Here is a 17,788-nt window from a genome sequence, read left to right as displayed (position 1 = left end):
TCCTCATGCCTGTGCCCGTTTTTAGCACACACTTCTCCAAAAGCAACAGTATTTGTAAGAGGGAAAAAATGCTATCTGGCTCTGCAAAAATCAGCAAGAAGGAGGAAACACAGAATAAAACAGACCATAAAATACCTATGAAACAGAACACCATCAATTTGCCTGATTTTCAGATGCCTGTCAGGAACAGCACAGCACCTCATCCAGAGAGGCTGGGGGGAGGTGTCAAGACGTCCAATGTCTTAAAGCTCCTCAGACTCTGTGACCGTGGCTGGGAGCAGCTTGAGGAAACAGTATGAGCTCCAGCAGCCAGCTGCTCGTATCTCCCACTCTGATCACACCACACCCAGGAGCGAGGGGCTATTCTGTAACATAAGGAGGAGTGATACACCCTGGGTAACATTTTCTGAAGACGTGGTCCAGGAGTGGCTGGGAAGGGCAACACCATCAGCTGGATAACTGCAATCAGCAGGAGAGGTAGGAGGGTGAAGGGAAGAGACCTTACATGCTCAGTCTGTAGTGGCTGTGTGCAAAGGGAACCCATTGCTAATGGACAGGACAGTGTTGGCCAGAGAAGAAATAGCTACAGCAGCTTTCAGAACCTGGACTCTAGAAGACACACGAGGTTCCAAAAGAGACCCCCTCCAAGAACAGGGAAGACCAGAGTGCTTTTAAGATGAAGCTTTTCAGTTTCTACAGTTGGTGGTGTGATGTAGTTCCCATGAGAACAGGGGTCTGCGCTCACCTCAGAGGAGCCCTCTGAGTCCTACCTGCCCACAAGGTTCAGCTGGCAAAGGAAATTATCTCCTGGTGCTGCTGGAGTTGGCCCTCGGGGTCTGAGATCCCCACCTGGCTGGTCCACAGCTTTTGTCTGTGCATGAGTTTAAGATATAACCACGCTATTACTAATATTTAGAGAACTACAACCTATATGTACAAGAATAAATTTACTGCCATTTGCTTGAACAAATACTCTAAATGAAAATACTGCTTTTATACCTGGGGTCTGTTTTGTCAATTTTACAACCACTCAGTGCCACTGGGAAATTGTCTGAAGACAAATAGCTACACAGGAAGACACAGGTCCAGGAGAACAAGGTATTGTACTTGAAACTCATCAACTCCCATGGCATTTGAGGCAGGATTTCACAGACCACAGCCCATATGGCTTGCTTGTCTTTGCCCTGCAGCTGAGCCCTCTGTGGGAAACACCTGTGGGTGACACAGAGGTCCAGGTGTACCCACGATTCCTGCACAGCCTGCTGTGCTTGGACCAGACGCAACCTGCCCAGCCTGGCCTCAGGGACAGCTCAGCACAGAGGATTTGTTAATCAGTCACTGCTACCGACACAGGCAGGAAGCAGGAAAAAGAATGATGATTTCACCAAGTCAAGGTGTCCTCCAAAGAACAGCTTCAATTTAGAAACACAGATGTTCTTAGTATTTCTGACTAAAATTAACTTGGAATTTTCTATTTCCAGATTTACAGAATGTTTTTCTTGGGTTTGGCCCCTTTTTTCACTGAAATTTAAAGTAAAAATTCCCAAGAGAATAATGAAGCACCGGGAGTCTCCTTGCTGACAAGCTGATGCCTTGAGAGGCCACCTACAAACAGAGACTAGACAGGAGTAAGGGAATAAAGGTAGGTATTTATTCAAATGGCCTTCAGAGGTACCCCCTGCAGAGCCAGAGGCTATTCTCAAAATGGACCCCAAGGTGGATGACAGATCAAGAGTTCTTCACACTTTTATAAGTTTGCTTCATTTGCATATCAGGGTTAATTCTCCAATTAAAGCTTTAATTAATGATGTAGTTTCCCCAGGCTTGCCCCCCTTTCAGAGGGTTTGGTTTACATTTTGGGACTAGGATGGTCGGAGTGTCCCTGGAGAGCAAGCCAGGAGAGGCTTTGTTATGTCTACCTAGCATGAGAGAGCAGAAGTTAACACGCTACAAGAAGCTTCAGAGTTACACACTAGGCAGTACAGGATTTGAAAAATATGGAAGTTAAAACCTAAGGCATCAAGTGTCCCCCTCTTCCCCTGATTTTACATGAATAGAAAACTTCCTCCTCAGCCCCCTCTATTTTCTAGCTCTGATAGAGGCATCAGAGCCTTGGAAGTTTACAATGCTTCTTAAAAAAAATCCAGTACCTGTAAATCTAAGAAAATGCTTGATTGAGCTTTCACATGAAGAAGCCCAGTTACACTGCAACTTAGCAAATCTGATTTCTGAAGAATTGTAGTTTCTATCCTAGTGCTCTGAAAACAAGGCAGACCCCGCTGTCACTTGGAAAAGCTTGGGCAATGGCACTTGGCACTTGCAGCACACCTGCTCCTCACAGACAGGGAAGGATTGCAGAAACAAAGATGGGGGCTATCTCCCTTAAACCAAACCAGCATAAATCTGCAGAACCAGAGCAGGGCTGAGTTCTCGCCAAGGGCACTTGGGTGCGGTTTGAGCAGTTTCCCCAGGGAATGGGAACACCTGCACACCCCTCCAAAAGGACCAGCCCAAGAGAGACAAGGTTGTGTGACAAAGCAGTGGCATTCCCAACACTTTCACACCTACAAAATACCTGGGAAAAGGTGATGTGGTGGCACCTGGTTGTGCTCACAGATACCCGCAGATATACACTGCCTAGAACTGTGGTCTTCCTAAACCCAGCATCCTCTTTCCATCTCCTCCTCAAGCTTGTCTCACACTAAAAAAGAATCTCAGTCTGTTCTCCCTCTCTCTCTCACTAATTTTACTAAAAGAACAACTGATTCTTAATAGCATTTTAAAGTGTATTTTCCCTCTTATTTATGCCAGTTTCTCCCTTCTTTCAATCAGTTTTTGAAGCTCTTCTCCTCCTGCCTCCCACTCACTGCTAGTTCTATTTTACTGACCCATATTAATTTTACTGGTTCCTGCAACCCTGTAACCTGCTATAAGATCTGGGGGTGTCTGTTTCTTTTCTTGGAAGAAAGGAGGACAGAGTCAAGCTTACTGTTTTCCTTTTGCATTTTTTTCCAAACCTGTATCTCTCTGCCCTCAGTCTTCCTTTATCCTCTTATCTGAGAGCAAGGGAAGGATTTGCGTGTGTTGCCTGTGGGAAGATTTGTCTTCCTGCTGGTAGCGGCTCAGGCGCAGCTGGCAGCGAGCTCCCGCAGTGCCCTTGCACTGAAATGCTCTAAGCTGTGATGGATTTTTACGAGGTGGATGTGACCACAGTGAAACCACACACGCTTTCACATTCTCTCTTTCTGCTCAAGGCAACAGTAAAAACAGTGCTCTCTGTGACAGCAGTGCAGCATACAAGAACTTACCTTAGAACACCCAACATTTCTACTGTGTATGAAGGCAACGAGCTGCAGACTGGGAGAAAATCTCTGCAGCATCTGCTCATAGTCAGACAGTGCAAGGACTTCTCAGGAGAGTGCTGCAATTTCTCTTGTCATCATCACTACCCCATGTCCCAGGTGCCAAGCTCCCAGCACAGCTCAGGATGTATTGGATGGCTGGGACCTTCACTCTATTCTCTGTATTTCCTATTTGAATCCTGGCTCAGGAACTGAGACGGGGCAGAGGGAAAGGGATTGTTTGTGTGTGTAACTTATGGAAGGGTGAGGGTAGAGTGAATTAATGGCCAGAGGGGTGGGCTGGCACATGTCCAGCCTGTTCTGGCCCTGTGGCACCCCCTACAAACACAGTCAGTGTTGGACAAGACACCTGGGTTAGGATGGTGCCTTCATGGGACCAGACTCATGCCACGTCACTCTTCAGAGAGCTTCCAAGCTTCTGAGCTTTTTCTGGCTGCCCTTGCCTTTAATCACAATTATGAACTGTCACTGCTCATTTCATCTTACCGATGCCTTCAAGTCTGAATATTCATGAGGGCCAAGGAAGCCCCAGACAGCAAGAAGATGCACAGCATCCTTGCTGGCACCTCCTGCACCAGTGAGTCAGGGACAGGGTGGCCATGGCTCACCGCCCTGGAAGGTCAGAAGAGGCTCTTGCACTGATCCCCTGTGGGGCAGAGGATCTTGCCGAGTGGCTCATGAATCATATGCATGGCTTCAACTGAGCTGAGAAGGACTGACAGAATGTATTTAAAAACTCTGTGAGATGCATGCAGGCATGTCTAGATAAATGGTTTCCATTGTTAATTATCCACCCTGTAACACACTTTAATTCAGAGCATGAGTTTGTCCAGCCGCACCTTTCAGTTATTTCAGTTCACTGCTGCCCACAGACATTCTCTTATTATGATTCTCACTGCATTAAAAGCACTTCTAGCATCTCACTACGAAGCAGAACTTTCAGATTTTAAACCATTTTTAAAACTTTTTTTTCAATTTGCCTGCCAAATGGATATCAATCTGGATGTCAGTATCTCAAACCTCATATTGTGTCTTATGTTGGTTTTCTGCTATTACGAGATCTAAGAGAATTTTTTTAAACAATAAGGAAGCTAATTTTTGAAAAATTCCTTTTTATTAAGGAAGAATGTTGTGCGGCACTAATTCAAATGTCTTACAGAAGTACCTACATCAGAAGTTACTTTCTTCTGAAAACTTTATAACCTCAAAAAATTATACTAAATCTGATTAATGAGTGGTGTTCTACACAGACTAGAATTAAATATGCTGGTGTGCTCAAAAATGTGACTGATTGTACCCAGTACTATCTTTTTGATATTTTTATTTGGAACTAATATCATGCTTACCATTAGAAAATCCAACAGCTTTATAGTTTTCTCCTGGTCCTTTCTCAAGCCTTTGTTTAAAAACTTTTGCAAAAAATCTTATAACCATTTTTTTTCCCATCTGTATACCACTCAATTTGTCTTGAATCTAAATGTCTCCGTGGATACTGCAAAATCCCCCAGTTTCAAAATCTTTTATATTTCATCTCCATTGTCCCACTCTAGGCAATGAAAATGTAAGCATTTATAATGCTGAATGATTTAATGCAATTCTTCTAAGTGCCGTACACATGAATCAGCTCATTACCTCAGCGTAGCTATATGAGGTGTAGCCAAATGTAAATCTGCCTGCTTGCTTTCATTCCAAACCTCCAGAATTGATAGCAACATATCCTGGAGCTCTGAAGTGAATTTTCCAGATGATATTTTCATTTCAAATAAACAAAGAGTTCTCTCTTTCAGAACACTGGGACAGTACTCAATAAGCGCACAGCACCCAAGCTTCCCTGCAAAAGGCAGTGGAGCAATCTACGGAATAGAGGAGCTGTCCTGTACCCCCAGGATATTAGGCTGTGATGAGTAGCTGTAGTAATTTTACAAACATGTCTGAAGGCCAAGCAACTATTATTGTGAGATTGGTTCAGAAACTCCCTGGATGATTTACCTGGAAGTTTGGAGAGTAAACCCACTGGTAGGCACAGTTACTTATGGTGGTGGAACCAGAGAGATATTAAAAGAAATTAAACATGGAGCATACTTTGCTGAGGGAGCCACACTGCACCAAATGTAAACCAGTTAACAATGTGACAAAGTTTTATGAAATAGTTTTAGCTGTTTAATTATTTAGCACTAATGTTACATTGCAGCATATTTATATAATATTTAAAAGAAGACCTAAGCTTGCTATTTATTCATGAGAAGATATCCTGCAGACTGAAAGAGTTCATTGGCACAGAATAAAGTTATTAACAAGTCAAAAATAATTTTATCTTAGTCAGCTCTTGCCTTGTTCCCAAGCAGTGCAGAGAAACACTCTCCATTTTTTTACTTCTAAGCCTAAAACACTGCAGAGAATCTCAGGTGGCTCCCAAAGTCTCTACTGTAACCTACTGTCCTCAAAATCTTCCCGGGCAGCTCCTTGACCCATAAGGATTTCTCTCTTTACTTGAGAAAAGCAGCCCAATAAAAGGTGCTGCAGTGAGACCCATGGCTGGGAGGAGACAGGCATGGACAGCTCAGGCGGTGACTTTGCTGAGAAGGGGAGTTTGAGCAGAAAGTCTGCAGGCTCACTACAGGACTCTGTGTAAACCTGCTACACAGTGCTGCGTCCCCACCCCCAGCCTAAGGGCAATTCTTAGTGAAAGAAAATACAACATTCCTCCTAACCCTCCTGATACAATGGAGAATGATTTTCTTACTGGGACCGAGCTTCCTTTATCTTCTCTTGAAGCAGCTGCCATGACGGAACAACCAGGTATGTCTGCTAAAGTTTAGACAGCTTCAGTGAAGCAGGAAGGCTGGATTTTTGGGGTGGGAGGACTGCAGAAAGCAATTTCTTTTTTTCCCCAGAGGAGCAAGCAAGCCAAGGAGAAGAAATGGTGAGAACTCTCCAAATGTAGTCATGACTAAATACAGCCAGTTGTTGTGCAGCACTCTGTCCACACAACCAATACCAAGAATAACCAATCATTCCTTCAAAGGTTTTGTATTTGTTAGCAGCTCAAGGCAGCCTTGCAAAGGAGAAGGACTGTTTCGTAAAAGAGCTGGCAAAGCTGGCACATGGTTTGCTATTTGACCAGGGGGTTTGCAGGCAGCGGGGGTCCTGGGCAGTGGTGGGCAGAGCTGGTGCAGAGGGCAGTGAGTTGTGCAGCAGCGATGCTGGGGACTCGCAGTACCCAATGTGTCTCCTCAGTGTGCGAATACAGCAATCCTGAACTCAGCAAAATAAACTGATACCGAGATATGCTCCATATAACAGCTGGATTTGGATGGCCAGGAAAGGATTTAGATTCAGATCCACAAAGCAAAAACAAATAAATGTATTCTTTTACATTAGGGACTGTATCATTCAGATGGCTCACAGACAGATCCCAGGAAAATGATCAAAGAACATGACCACCACTTCCTAGTATTTGTGAAGAATGTTTTGCCATTGGTCACACGCATATAAATTCCATGGGAGTCAGATAAAAGATGCACACCACTCAGAAAGCCCCACAGAACTTGACATTTAAGGTTTAGATTGAGCAGCGCAGAGGTTCTTGGCTTCGTGATTTTAATGCTGTCTGTGTGACACACAAAGGCAACATCACTGACCAAAACCAAACCTCATCACTTCCCACTGCTTTCAACAAACCTGAGCTGTCTGACAGACAACTTGCATAGCAGATGTCTCTGACCATCAGAGAGGAGCTGAAGACCATGCTACAATGACTCAGACTTGAGAACTTTGCAGTTACTCCTCAGTTTGGATTCAGCATGAACTAAGTTGCAAAAAGAATTTCCTTGCCTAGGTGAGGCATGAGGAAAGTGCCCATGTACCTGAACAGCCGGTAGATGTAGTTTTTATTTCTATTATTATGATGGCCATAGACATTGTGTTTAAGACATTCTGTCCCAAAGCATTCACAATCTAAGGGCAGGACTACACAGAACAGGTGATGGAACTACCTGATGCCAATTGAGAACTTCAACAAGAAAGTAAACATTTGCTTATTGCTGATAACTGAAGCTGTGGGTAAAGGATGCCATCAAAGTTTGTAATTCGGAGTGTGTGTTACCATTTTCATTTAAGTACTATCTGAGGAGAAAACCTACTTTAAGCTTATGAAAAGAAAAAAAAAAGAGAAACACCTTACTTTTAGTTAAAATAGAGTTCTGCAGTTCTCTGAGTTCTACATCCCTTAAGCAAGGACATGTGAATGTGAAAGTGAATATGAATCTCATGTGCCTACAGGAACTTCCTTATGCATAATACAGAAAAGGCAGGTGACAATTGCTACTGAGTCATTTGGTCTTTCCCTGGCCTCCAGCCAGCTGTGGCCTGAAGAGTCTGGAGCAGACACAAAATGCAAATTAACAATATAGGGTGCAAGTACAGTAGATCAGATGCCAAAACTGGTGATACTGTTACAGTTTATGATTTTTGCATTTAAACAGCAGAGCTGAGAGTGGTATAACAAATTCTCTGATGATCCCCAGGGAAATTAGTTAGTCCAATTCCCCAAGATTCTTTTTATAAAAAGTCACCCTCAGTGCCTGTACACTATAAATAGTTATCTGTAACATCAGCAGGGAGATTTTTTTAAAATACATGGTTTTTGTTGACTGTGCTGTAATTTCTAGAACAGTTTATTCCACAAAGCAAGCAAAAACACAAGCTGCAATTTTATTAATATTTCATTCATGAAAATAAACCATCTATGCATCACATGTGGCACTAAGTTAATATCAAGGTCTCAGTATCACATGTAGAACAACAACTGAAGAGTCAGAAAAGAGACAATGTCATAAAAATGAGCTCTCCAGTAATTCCAGAGTCTCAGAGTGCCATCTTAGGACAGCAAGCACCACTGGACTTTGTCCAGCATGTCTGTATTTCTCTTCCGCTGAGGAGCCCAGCACTGGACACAGTGCTCCGGGTGTGGCCTCCCCAGTGCTGAGCAGAGGGGAAGGAGCACATCCCTTCAAAGCACATCCCTTCAAAGCAGCACTTTGCCTGATGCAGCCCAGGACACTGGTAGCTTGCTTTGCAGCAAGGGCACAATGCTGGCTTATGGTCAACTTGATGTTCACCAGGACCCCCAGGTCCTTTCCTACCAATCTCCTTTCCATCTGGGTGGCCCCCAACACGTACTGGTATGTGGTGCTGTTCCTCACCGGGAATGCAGGACTCTGCATTTCTCCCTGCTGAGGTCCACAGGCTTCCTGAGCCCGTTTCCCCACCCTGTCAAGGCCATTCAGGACAGCAGCACAACTGTCTGGCCTATCAGTCACTTGCCCAAAGTTTGTCATCAGCAAACTCGCTGCAGGTACACTCTGCTTCATCCTCAGGCCTCTAATAAAGAAGTCTGACAGGACTGGACCAAGTATAGACCCCTAGGGCACAGTGTTTGTTACTAGCCTCCAACAAGACTTTGTGTCACTGACCACCATGCTCAGGGCATGACCATTCAGACAGTTTTCAGTCAACCCTCACTGTCTGCTCATTCAGCCTCTTACAGAACAGCTTGTCTATGAAAAGCTGTTGAGAATCATTATACAAGACTCCCTTAAACTTGTCTGAGATTACTTTTGTGTGTACCTTTGTGAAATGAAACCTTTAGTCACAAGATTGTTTAAAATGCACATTCACAATTTACCTATTCCCCATCCTCACCATTACGGAAGTTGAAGCACAGTGTGCAAATTGAGCTTAGAAGGCTAAATAGTTTTGGCTTCTCTATGAGCTATTATTAACTTCATTATTTATAAGTCTCTCTCTTTGTTGTAATGCTCTTCAGCTGAAGGTTATTGAACTGTAACTTCCTATCACAGCATATTTAATTAGGCTAGCTTTTCCCAACCCATCAGGAAGCACTGTGAAGAATGAACTCTCTGATCTGCTTCTCCTGTTTTGCACTGTGCTGCTACAAACGACTGAGCTCAGGGAGACTCAGGCCTATAAATGCTTTTGTGAATCAGGGCAGAATGTTTGATATTATTCTCTAAATTCTACCTTTTCTTCTGTGATGACAAAGGCTGCTGTCTAAAAAAAAAAAGAGAAGATTCTTCTTCAGATAGAAATGGTTTACATTTCTGCTTTCACCAAGAAAAAAAATGAAGAGTTTAGTATGATGACCATCTGGCTTTCAGCTGAACCTCTCAATGTCTTTTGGTTGCTTAGCTCTTACTGTGTGTTTAAAGCTTTTGCTGTAATGTATCCCTGACTGGTGTAAGACTTCTCTGATGTATTAGCTGCATTCTTTGAGTCACTCGATGCCTGCCATTTGTTTAGAGCAGTGAGAAGTGCACTGGAAGGTAGCATATGCCTAAAATGCCTTAAGGATACTCTGTGCTTCTGGCTATTTTTACGTCTTGGAGATGACTTCTGAGGTGGTCTTGAAAGAGCTTGGTGCCTGAAGGCTCCTGCTATGATTTTGTCTCAGCAGATTTTGCCTTTATAGGAGACTTCACCGTTAAATCTAAATCTTGCATTGAAATCTCCCATTCTGAAAATTTTGAAATAAAAAGTTTACCATTGTCTTGTTACTTTACATGGAAGAACCTGACCATCTTCGAATGTTTGTTTTCTTCACATACTTGAAGTGCCCCTTTCCTGAAATTTCCAGAAGGAGCTATTATATACATGGCTGGATTGGTGGATTTTACTTAAATTTAATCAGTAAATAAAATCTAAATGAGAAAAAAAAATTGACTAAATATATATCCTACTTTGGTAAGTGAAAAGTAGTTCAGGATCTGATTATGTTAACTCTACTGACAATTGTGCAGCATCTGAAATACACGATACTACTTCCAAAAAAGATAACACTCAAGGTGAATCAAGGTGACCTTTATGAAGAACAAGACATCTACAGTACAGGGGAGCATGAGCCTTCCCACTCCTGTTAAACCACTAGGGATTGCCACTGTCATCCAGAATACCTGGAGCAGCTAATAAAGTTAACAGAGTGTATGATTGAATCTTCTGCTCTATTTTAAAAGAGATAGGCAAGCACCTAAAATAATTTCCTCACCCACATGGTAATTACTTCTAAGGTCCCACACTTACATCTTGTGTGAGGTCGTTAACACCTCTGCAGGACATCACTGGGTGTAACAGCTGGTCCATTCGGATGGCATTAAAGGATCAGGGCATGGAAAATTGCTCTCCAGCATGGTTTTTTTCATGATTGGCTTCTCTGTCTTTCCCTGAAGCAGTAACAGGACAGATAAATGGCACATAGAGCTTTTGTTTTCTCTAGTAACGCCAGCTCAAGGAAAAGGCCACTGTTTGCTAGCCACAGCACCTATGACAGCCCTGACACAGAACCATAACAACAGGAATGCCAGCCAGAAAGCCTGGAAAATGTGCACACTGAGTATGGTGTGTCTTTGAAAGAGCATTTACTATTTATTTGTTCCTCAGTCAGGAGGGATGCACATCCTTTTTCTGCTTGCTAGGAGACTGCAAAGCCAGACCTAAGAGCTATCCCTGGGCACAAATTTTAATCTAGATACCAGGGATACAGCTCAGGATGATTACCATGAATTTGAATTCACAAAAGCTCTCTTCTCTCCTCACCTGTTACTTGAAGAGCTTGCTAAGCCACAGAGAGAGTACACGCAGGGGAGTCTGCAGCCACGGTCCCAGACCCTACAAGTGATTCCATGTGGGCAGGTGCCCACTCCTTGCCTTGCAGAAGTGATCCTTCACCAGTCCCCTGTGCACCTTTGTCTCAAACAAAATAACCCTTTCCAGTCTGTCCACAGACCTTCCCCGTGCAAAGAGCAGAACAAAGACTATTTGCAGGAGCTCTGTGCTTTTAGAATTTAAGGGCACAGAAGAATGTTGGATAATTTATTCTAATCTTCTCTGTATTGCAAGAATTTCACCTTTGTAACTTGATCTACAACTGATGTTTTTCTTTTGACTGAAGTAGAGTCTGTTTAGCTGAATGCTAAATAAAAGGGCACTGAGCTTTTAACTGAAAATGTCTAGAAGTACAAAATTCACTAATTCTCTTCCTAGTCTGTCCCAGTAATTAATCACCTTGGTATTAAATACTGGCATATAGTTTCCCATATGAATTTATAAGGATTTAATTTTTATCCCCCTGCTTAATTTAAAGGTCTTTTGGATGATACAGTTCTCCTCCCCTCATAAAAAAACCACTTATGCACCTAATCCACTCACCTTCCTTCCAATAATCTAAATCAACTGAAACGTTCAAATGTCTTATTGTATGGCATTTTCTACAAGTGCCTAAGATTTACAGGATTTTAACCGTCTCCCAATTTTTCAAAACACGGTTAAAAATATGAATGTGAGAACCGGCTGCAATATTCTAGTGTCAGTCTCACCAATGCTGCACACAGGCACAAAAAATCTTCCAGCTTCTAATTAATACTCCCCAGCTTAGCTATTCGAGGATGGCATTAACCCTTCTGACTTTATGCTGCAATAGGAATCAATGGTTGCTTGTACCCTAAATGTTATATAGGGCCTTGTTTTGGGAACCAGAGTCCCTGCTTTTACAAGTGCAAGCCTGCATTCATCTTTCTTGCACAATTTTGCATTTGACTATGAAAATGTGCTCCATCTAATGGTTCCAGCTTACCAAGAAATTCACGCTTCTCTCATATGCTTGCTCTAGCCTCATTACTATCCTGTGCCACCCAAAAAACATTATTAGCCTATTATTATGAGTCCCTATTTATGTTCAGACCATTAGTAAAATCATAAGGTTTCTAAACTCTCATAATTCTAAAAGCAATTGTTCAGCTCTCATTTAAACCTAGGAAAAATTAAACACTAAATACATCTCAGTTTTCAACAGTAAAATATCCCTTGTGCTTAGAATTCAGGATACTGGAGCCCTGACAGTTAATTACAGTAAAGGCATGTGTTTTGGAAATGATATTTAAAAAAAAATTATTAGGACAACACAGTGTTAACTAGTCCCCAGTACTACTATCCTCAAATTTTAAATCAGAAAAAGCCCTTAAAATAAAGATCTGATAATAAACCATATCTCAGTCAACATACCAAATGTTTTATCTTTTTTCCTGGCTGCTCCTAAATGAGTCTGATTCCAAATCAAACTACTCAGCTGAGATGTAACCTGAGCAGACCTCACAAGCAAAGGGTGGGTTTAACTGTACGCAGGGTGCTCAGTCAGACACAGGGGTCTTTCTGGAGTGGCTGGATCCATTTCCCATCAGCGTGCATTTTACTTTCAAGGTGACGTAACAGTAAATGCCTCCGGTCTGTGGATGATCACTCTCTTTTCTGCTCGTGGCAGTGGGGCACAAACCATCCAGCCCCTGGGTGACAGCACATGGGAAGAGCTGCTTCCAGGAGAGCTCAGCCTTCAGCTCAGAGGCAGCACTTCATGGGGTGAAGTACTGTCTTAGTAGCTGAAATTCACAACCACATTTAATGACCACGGGGCTGGGAAATAAGCCCAAACACTTAATGTCAGGCCTGGACTTGGGTAAAACTACAGAGGGCATGAATTCTTCAAAACATCCCTAACCCCTTAGATTGCATTTCATCATGTATGTGAAGAAAATGTGAATGTCCTCCTCTACCATTTTTCAGATGAGCTCTCACTCACATACAATTAATCCTAGGAAAGTGAACTGCTTGCACAAAAAAGGAACTAAACCCTTAGGAAATTGATGAACTAAAGAATAAACAAAATATCTGTAATACTTGATTTTCAAGGGCATGAATCATCCACAGCTTACGCTTGAGAATATTAAGCAGGTCTGAAAATTGGGACAATTGCTCTGTTTCTGCTGTTAAGTTGCTGCCTCAGCTTCCCTGGCCTTTACATCACCCTATAGCATCAAAATACTTTAGATGTGGTTTTTACATTGGTGCACTGAGAATTCATTCAAATTGTTGAAGTACCTTTAGGGAAAATTGATCTGTTAGCTCTAAACCTAACCTCAAAACATTAAGGCACAAGAAAGGCTGGTTTTTATCCCCAGAGTAGCTAGTTTCTCATCTGGTTAGACATGTCAGAAAACAACTCTGTTGGGTAAGGCTATCTGCTGGTGTGAACTGGCTAAGCTGGGCTGGCAGGGCAGAATTTGGCCCAATCTTCCCTCAGTTTTAAGTGACAATATGTGCTCTACCCAGCCAGTCCTCCACATTATATATACTGAACACAATACCTGCATATCTGCTGGAGTGATTTTGCCTGTCACCCTCCCTGAGGAGACAACAATACAAAACACACTTTACCCCAAGAAAAGCTACACTTACCCGATCTTCTTCTTCTCTGACATCTGGCATGGTGCTGATGCAGAGGCTGACAGCAGTGATGGCAACAAAAGAGACTGAAATACAAGCAAAGATCTTTCCTGGGATCCCTGAGTGGGGGTTCTCCACCATATCCCTGAGCTTCCGCATGCACAAACTCAGTCGGCTGTTGTCCTGGAAGGCACATTGCGTAGCTTCGTTAAATACCATCTCCCTTTCAAACAGCCTGGCCTCAGCTGCCTCTTCCTCTTTCTGTCGCAACCTCTTTTTGCAGCACCACTCCAGGTGGTCCTCTTCTATCCCCCAGTACACAAGCTCCTCCTGGAACGAAAGAGCACACATCTCCCTGAGAAGCCTCAGCTTCCCAGCTGTCAGGAATGTCATAATCGTTCTGAAGGCACTAGGATTACGGTCAAAAAAAAACTCATTGCAGCTAACGTCATAATCATCGCAGATGTCCATGATTTCATCATAATTGTTGCAAGATTTTAGCTTCCCAAGCCTGGTCAAGGGGCAGTTCTCCAAGGTGGTCCAAGGAACTTTGTACTTAATACCACCCACATTGATGATCACAAACCTGGACCGGTCATCCAAGTGAGCCAGGCAGCACAAGTCTTCTCCAGGATGCAGAAGTTTGGCCTTTTTGTAGAAGAATCCTTTCTTGGTTTGCACTTCGCACAGGTTTTCCAAGTTGTTGAAGGAGCAGGAGCTGAACTCAGGATCTGCATTCCCAGTGAGCAATGCCATTTCGTGGTACATCTGTTGAGTCCATAGGGAGGTTGAGGCTACTCAAACAAAAGCATCTGGAGCTTGACCATAAAGTCTATCTGTAAAACGGAATTTTAAAGTTACAAGAAAAGTAGGGCACTCTTAAATGATAATAATCCTATCCTCTCACTCCCAAGAAACTCTTCTCTATGGCATTACTTTTTGCCCCATTATTTTAGGACTATCTTTGCTTGATAGTTGCTTGGGGAAAGAACTTATGCTACAATCAGGTCAGCAGCCATGCTGTTACTTCTGGAGGGTTAATTTAGTAACTGATTGAATGGAAACAAAACCAGTGTATTACCATTTTCAGAAATTTCTAGAGGTTCAAGCTATATCCTGGACATCAACGCATACTAGAAGAGAAATCTAGTCACTTGGATAAATGACAATTTACGGTTTAGCAACTTAATAAAAAAACTTAATAGTGAATATTTTCTTGATTATTTTGGCCCCTCTACATTATGTTCCTATTACAAAAAGCCTATAGGATGAGGATAAAATGGACACTTACAGTACAGTCAGAAATGTGATGGCAGAAATGTGGGTAATTCCCAACCTGAATTCACCAAGCCTAGGTAGCAATAGCAATGAATATGTGGGAGCTGAGGGCATGCTGAGTCTGAGCTGAAACCAGAGCTTGCCTGGGACCCTGGAACTGCTAGAAACTCTGCTGTGGGCTTGGCTGCAGTTGTGGACAGGGTTCCAAGCAGCCTGTCAGCAGCTCTGAAACAGGACACCAACCTCAGAATGAAGCCGAGCTGGAAGTGACCTGGTTGCTGCTCTTACTTCTGGATAGCGCAGAACCCAACTGGTCACATTTAGAAGGAATTATGTATAATTCCAGGATTTAATTTGTGCCTCCTGCTTATCCCTCCTTTAACACACCACAATCCACACTGCTACCTTACCATCTCTAAAGCTCATCGCATGCATGATTCAAAGCGGTCTCTCCAAAGCAATACTGGGATGTCTTGAAATGCTGCCATGTAATCACCCAAAACTTCCCAAATTGCTCAAATATGAAGTAGGAAACAAGAAGTCAGTCTAAGATGACTGGGTCTCCACACAAAGACCTGGGCTGGGAATGGATGCAGTGATGGGGAACAATTTTAAGCAGAGGATGGAGAAACTGAGAAAGAGCTGACTAGCTGTTGGGGTTTTAGGAGCTCTCCTGGGTTTTTTTTCTGTTAAAGAAATTTTCCCCATACATGTTGCTAGGGGACAAACTGCTGGATACTTAAGAAAAACAAAGACCTATCCACTGCGGGTGGGGTGCATCTGGCTACTCTTGTTTCACCTGGGTGTGTGGACAGTCAATCCCGGTGTTTGGACAGAGAGGGAGGCTGCTTCCTTTGGCTGCTTTTCTTTCTGCCAGAGGAATCCTGGGACCCCAAGCCCGCCTTCTCTGCCCCGCTGGGAGCCGGGCTGTGGCTGCCCTGCCCCCGCTGTTGCTTCAAGCCTTCGCTACGTTGTGGCCGTGCTCCCCCCCACCTGCCCAGACCTCCGGGGGTTCCCACCGCAGCTCTGCAGTTTGGATACATCTCATCGGCCACCGGGATTTGTGCTCGTCCCTGCCACTCCAGCCTGCTGTTCCTGAGGATCCGGCCGGACACCGGGATCAGCTGCCCAGGGGTTTGTGAAGCCTTTGTCCCATCCTTTCCCGGGATCCCAGGGCACCGGTGCCGCGTGCTCCCCGAGCTCGCTCTGGAGCGCCCCCTGCAGCCGCGGGGGAACCATCGCACCTGCCCTGCTCACCGGGAGCCGCCAGCGCCCCTGCCGGCTGCGAGCGGAACTGCACCCGAGGGGAAAGGGCCCGACAGCCGAGAAGGCTGGGACTGGGTTTGTGATTGTTCGCTGTTACTGCCAGAGTTATTGCTGTTTTGTTTGACTGGTTCTATATATAATAGTAAAGAACTGGTATTCCTATTTCCCACATCTTTGCCTAAAAGCCCCTTGATTTCAAAATTATAATAACTCGGAGGGAAGGGGATTGCATCTGCCATTCCAAGGGAGGGTCCTGCTTTCCTTAGCAGACACCTGTCTTTCAAACCAAGACACTAGTGAAGGATAAACTGACATTTTCGATGACAGAATGGTAATCATGAGGCAGTAACTCCATAAGTTATAAGCAATATTCTCCATTCCCTCTGAATTTCATGCCTCAACCGGGAGAGAACAACAAACAAATGGGTGCTAGGAAAAACTGGAGAGGACACATTCAAACACATTCCCAGAGGAGCATCTTCCTTTATCGTTAATCAGCTCACTAACTCTTAGCTCATTAGACTTGGTTAAAATGATCTCTGACAGAGAGTGGTAAATACTTTTAGTCACAGCCTTGAATCATCCTCTAAACACTCTCACCAACCACTCGCAAACAACAACACTGCAGTAACAGTGGTACTTTTGCTTCAACATTTCTGTGAGGATCCAGTCCCTGAATTTCAGAACAACACTTATATTAGATATTTGTAAAATGCCAGAGAATGGTTGGTTTATATGCAAAAAGCTACAGTCACCTAAAGATACTTTTCAGCATTGTGAAGATTTCAGAAGAGCTAACGATGCCAAAATCTCTCCAATTTCACTTTGGGGAAGAGAAATAATTGTTTAAACATTTGTTTCTACAGGGCAACATGAGCAACAGAGAAAAGCTCCTTCATGTGGCTAAGGTCCAGTAAAGGGCAACAAGCACTCTGAGGAATGGGTGCTTTTACAGCACAGGCTCGAGTGCAGCTGGGATTGCAAATACCATTACTGTCACAGCGAGAGCGCACTGTCAGCACAGCATATGCTTTAAGGATTTGGTCTCTTGTTGCTTTCTCTTGGTAAGATAAAATATTCACTGCCACTGCTGAGGGCTCTGCGCTTTTGTTTTCATGCCTCACTTGTTCCAGAAGTCAACATACTAAAAGGAGTTTACATTGTTTTGACATCAAGGCCAGGATTTGTTTTTCTCCTCTCCCCCGTGTAGCAGGTTGTTGCATAAAGAGGCCAGATACATTTCACAGAACTGTTTTGAATCTAATCTTACATGCACTTCTTCCTCCTTCAAAGCAGCAGCTAGCTCAATGTGAAAATCTAGCATATTGTTTGCTACAAAATCTCTGAATTACAGAGAGTTAATATTTTATTTTGTGGCTATAAAATATTGTTGCTTAAATGTAAGGAAGCAGCTTTTCCTTTTCCTTTTTTTCCCCTTTTTTTGTAATCATCAGTGGATAAATAGAAAGTGAGAGAGAAGTAGCTATAGAAGTAGAAAATAATATTGCTTGTGGTTTAACAGGTTGATTTTGGACACTGCTGGTAGCACCAGATGCTGGAGTTTAGTAACTAAAGTGAATTTTCTGACATCA

The 17,788-nt window shown here is 43.3% G+C and overlaps 1 protein-coding gene across 4 annotated transcripts in view; it reads right to left on the bottom strand.

Moving 5' to 3' along the window:
• The window catches only part of KCNG2 (potassium voltage-gated channel modifier subfamily G member 2), a 54,726-nt gene that overhangs the window by 9,444 nt on the left and 27,494 nt on the right, over positions 1–17,788 (bottom strand). For all 4 annotated transcript variants that reach the window (XM_010398551.4, XM_039571988.1, XM_039571983.1 and 1 more), the window contains exon 2: positions 13,665–14,488. In XM_010398551.4, coding sequence (XP_010396853.1) covers positions 13,665–14,420 — 756 coding nt within the window. In that variant the 5' untranslated portion in view covers positions 14,421–14,488. The remainder of the gene's footprint in view (positions 1–13,664; positions 14,489–17,788) is intronic.

Source organism: Corvus cornix, chromosome 2, assembly GCF_000738735.6.
Source record: "Corvus cornix cornix isolate S_Up_H32 chromosome 2, ASM73873v5, whole genome shotgun sequence".
In the NCBI taxonomy this organism is placed as follows: domain Eukaryota; kingdom Metazoa; phylum Chordata; class Aves; order Passeriformes; family Corvidae; genus Corvus; species Corvus cornix.
This window is presented reverse-complemented; position numbering and strand designations above follow the sequence as displayed.